Raw genomic sequence first — 4,425 nt, forward strand, 5'->3', positions numbered from 1 at the left:
GTGTGTGTGTGAGTGTGTGTGTGTGATTGTGTGAGTGTGTGTGTGTGTGTGTGTGTGTGTGTGTGTGTGTGTTTGTGTGAGTGTGAGACAGTGTTTGTATGTGTTAGTAAGAGCTTTACGACACTTGCAACTCAAATAGGTCATACAAGAGCCGAAGATTAGAGGTATTACTAGAGATCAACATACATAAAAAAGGGAGGAGAGATAAAGACTGTTGATGTTTGACAGGAGGAAAGAAGGCGCAAACCATACCATAACATCCGCCAACCACCCACACGAAAAAGCAGTCAGCGTATCAGAGGCCACTTAAAGATAAACATTGCGGCGCCTACTCGCATGAGGGTGTGAACGTTCGCAGCGTGCATGTGTCTTTCTGCGTCTTAGACTGCACGAACTGAGTACATGTGTCCCCAGAATAGACACGACTAGACCATTGTGAGATCAGAATACTAAGCCCCGCAGTCAAGGTAGAGACGAAGGAAAAAGGAAACGACGATAGACTACGGTAAATATCACGCAAGAACACACTATAGAGCTGTGAGTTTGACTAAAGAGAAGCACGTCGACGCAATAAAGGTCATTCGATAAAGGAATAAGTTTAGTAAGACAGGTAGACAGGAAAAACAGAGTGAAAGCTCTCTCTCTCTCTCTCTCTCTCTCTCTCTCTCTCTCTCTCTCTCTCTCTCTCTCAAATTCACCACACTTCTGACATGACACACTCCATTTGTCTGTTTGTTTGTTTGAGTAAAGAGAAGCACATCAACACAACAATGGTCATTTAGTGCAGGGAAAAAGTCAGACAGACAGACAGAAACAACAGAGGGAGGGAAAGTAAAGAAGCAGGACCTACCACTGGTACCCTCCAACCACCTACATAACACGCTCTATCAAGAGGCTAGCCTTTGGGGAAAAAAAACCCCAACAAACAAACGGTGAAACATAATGATGCTTTTTGAAAACCAAATGAAAACAACAACAACAACAACAACAACTAGAACAACAACAAGACTTCACGAGTACCTTATTCTGCAGCGAGAGCATGGCCCCGTTCTCGCAGAAAATGCGCACAATGGGAACGTAGCCGTGCCAGGCAGCACAATGCATGGGCGTCTCTCCCAACTGTGTCAGAGAGCAGGTTAAAGTTGCTGGTTAGTCATGCAAAAAGGCACAAATTAATGGTTTACTGCACTCTCCAGCTTTGAGTGAGACAAGAAGTACGGTAAGTGGGCGTGTGTTGTATTGTTATTATGTATGAGTATGCGTAGGGCGTGTGTAGGTCAGTGCTGAAGGGATGGGCGTGAGGTTTGGGGGTGGAGGGAGGTTCGGGGCACAGAGCATAAGTTAGGAAGGAATGGAGGAGGGTGGGTATGGCGAGAGCTAGACAGATGAGATACACACACGAGGATGCAAAGAGAACTGGAGAAATGTATAAACTCTCTCTCTCTCTCTCTCTCTGTCATGTATAAGAACACCTATCTTTGTAAGGGGGGGGGGGGATAGACTTAATTCTTGTTTGTTTTTTAGAACACAAGGAAGGGCAAAGAGGCTGTAAATCGAAATCCACAAAAAGAAATTCAGAGAGTGGGAACAAAAATCGCGTAGATATAATAAATGAACAATACTATAAAAGATCAACACAACATTAAACAAAACTGACTGAAACTGAACAATAATAGCATACAGAAAAAAGAACAAGTACCATAGCAACATATCACGCAACTGAAAACTCAAAACATCAGGGCCGGTATCTCTTTGGAACAACACGTATATTATGAAGGCGGACAACACAGCTTTGCTGCAACTTTACTGCAGTGTATTCCTTAGCTCTTTGAAGAAGCGCTGTTTTGTGGGTACTTCAGAAATAGGTATAACTATCTTATTCATTAATCGTTCATACAGACTTTTGCAGTTCTGTTTTCTTTTTCTGAAACTTTTGATAAAGCAGACTACGGCATACATACACTGAAATATGATCATACATCTTTGTTTTCTGATGTGTGCATGACGGTAGGAAATGTACAGCAACATAACCTTTGGTCTGCTGTTGGTGACGGACATAAATATGTGGTCCCTGCATCTTGAATAAGTTAACAACCCCCACCCCCCTCTGTCTCTGTCTGTTTCTCTGTTTCTCTGTCTGTTTCTCTGTCTGTTTCTCTGTTTCTCTCTCTGTTTCTCTGTCTGTTTCTCTGTCTCTCTCTCTCTCTCTCTCTCTCTCTCTCTCTCTCTCTCTCCTTCCCTCCCTCTCTCTCTCCTTCCCTCCCTCTGTCTCTGTGTCTCCTTCCCTCCCTCTGTTTCTGTCTGTCTGTCTGTCTCTCGCCCCCTCCCCCAACACACTGCCGTGCAGAAAGCTGTCGTCCCAGGGGTTAATTTTGGGGACTCAATAGCTCAGTGCGTTGTTTAGAACAGCCTTCTGGGCGTATCTTTTTATATATATATAAAAAAAACCCAACCAGGTATAAGCACAATATTAACTTAAGGTCGATTTTTTTTTTTTAAAGGGGATGGGAATGTTGCCTACCCTATGCAAACTGCAATGCTGGCGCTTTGCCAACATGAATTTGACCGCACATAACATTCAAAGCACCCTAAGGTCCACATACATACATGTATCAGCATATTATTGTCCTTCCGCAAAAGCTCTCAGTGTGTGAGGCAAAAGCTGTACGTGCCGCCCGTACTCGTTTGTTCCCGTGAAAGGACACAGTGCCCACCGGAAGCAAATTATAAGCTAATATTTATTGTAAAAAAAGAAACAAACAACCCTCACCCCCGAAAAAAACCCAAAAAAAACAACCCAACTCAAAAACACAAACAAACAAAAACAACAAAACAAGAAAAAACAAAAACAATCAAAAATAAAACTCACAAAACAAATAAAAAAACGTATAGTTTGTGTAAACTAAACCACGGGCCTATCAGTGAAGAGGACTTAATTACACTTTCAGTTTCCTTCCAACAAGCTACAGAGCGAAAGAAGGACCCGGACAAGGTGGAATGAGGGAGTAAAGGACAACATCTTCAATGCCCGCAATTTCCGGCTCCTGGAGGGGGGGTTCCAGTCTGCCAAGACCTAACACCTCAACCCCCCCCCCCCCCCCCCCCCCCCCCATGACACCTCAGGGTTTTAGGGGCAGATAAGTTAAGTAGGTAAGTATAGAATCCAACGTTAATATTTCAGAAAGAAAAAGCTATTTGACACACGAGTAGACATGCCCTGATAAGTAATTACATAGGTATTTGGCATGCGACTCAAGGAGCACCTGCCAGCCCCGTCAGTGCCAAAATAAAGATAGGGGTTTGGGTGGGGTTGGAAGGAGGGGCGGGAGGGGGGGGGGAGGAGAGAAAAGTCAACAGGTGTCTGACGGGTAACGAGAATGTTATCACCCGCTCCAGGAAACGCTGACAGACAGATTACCTCCCACATCGGGTTATCACGGCGGGACATGACACGTCATCAAAGACATACCATACCGTAAGCAGAGTGGCATTACAGTTAACTCTTCAAACGACATGGTGGACACATTAATTCGTTATCTTAGAAGTACAAAGTTTTATCTGACATTTTTGGCCGTTTTGAGTAACAAAGACCATGAGGTCAAAAAACCAAAAATGCTCTGTCTGCTCTACCAATATCGTAAGATTATTTGGAGTCGTTATCAAGGCATTCAAAGAATTGCAAACGAAAATTCTTGACATCTCGTGAAACTCAAAATATTTTACGCAAAATTTCTCAAAACTCAAAACTTTGTCATTCTTAAAGTAGCGATTTGTCCGACTAGCATGTTACGGCACTTTTCAAATGATCATACACAAATGTGAGTCACGAATGAGCATATTTCATTGCACCCGCATGTTGTTGCCTGCCTTTTAAAGTTTCAAATAAAGAAAACTGAATTGAAATATCTGCATGAGTAAAGAGGTTAAGCTTCTTTTCTATAAATTTAAAGTGTCCCAAAACAGCGAATCGTTGTCGAATGAAAACACACACACACAGTGCATACTTCTTATAAGTATATACCTAATTGTCCACGGTTTTGCTCATGTTGCAAATCATGAGATACGGGGAAAATATAGAGAAGTAGATCAAATACTTTTGAGCATATTATACTTTTCCATTTAAAAAATACTTGTCTAAACATCAGAAGCATGTTAGTTGTACCGGTATTGCAGTGCAAGAAATGAGAGATGGGGGGGAGAATGGGGAATAACACACAGACAGACAGACAGACAGACAGACAGACAGATCAATCGATCGATTAATAGATCGATGGAGATATAGATAGGCAGATAGAGATAGATAGAGAGAGACAGCGAGAGAGAGGGGGAGAGAGAAAGGGGGAGAGAGAGAGAGGGAGAGAGAGAGAGAGAGAGAGAGAGAGAGAGAGAGAGAGAGAGAGAGAGAGAGAGAGAGAGAGAGAGAGA

General features: G+C 42.8%; 1 protein-coding gene across 1 annotated transcript in view; it reads right to left on the reverse strand.

The window, feature by feature from the left end:
* LOC101856925 (death-associated protein kinase dapk-1) overlaps positions 1-1,119 on the reverse strand; it is a gene marked incomplete at its 5' end in the record, with an annotated part of 21,479 nt that extends 20,360 nt beyond the window's left edge. Inside the window, 1 exon segment of the mRNA XM_005108269.2 lies at positions 1,021-1,119. Within this exon segment, the coding sequence (XP_005108326.1) occupies positions 1,021-1,104 (84 nt within the window).
* Positions 1,120-4,425: the final 3,306 nt, after the last annotated feature.

Source organism: Aplysia californica, unplaced genomic scaffold (genome assembly GCF_000002075.1).
Source record: "Aplysia californica isolate F4 #8 unplaced genomic scaffold, AplCal3.0 scaffold00673, whole genome shotgun sequence".
Classification (NCBI taxonomy): Eukaryota; Metazoa; Mollusca; class Gastropoda; order Aplysiida; family Aplysiidae; genus Aplysia; species Aplysia californica.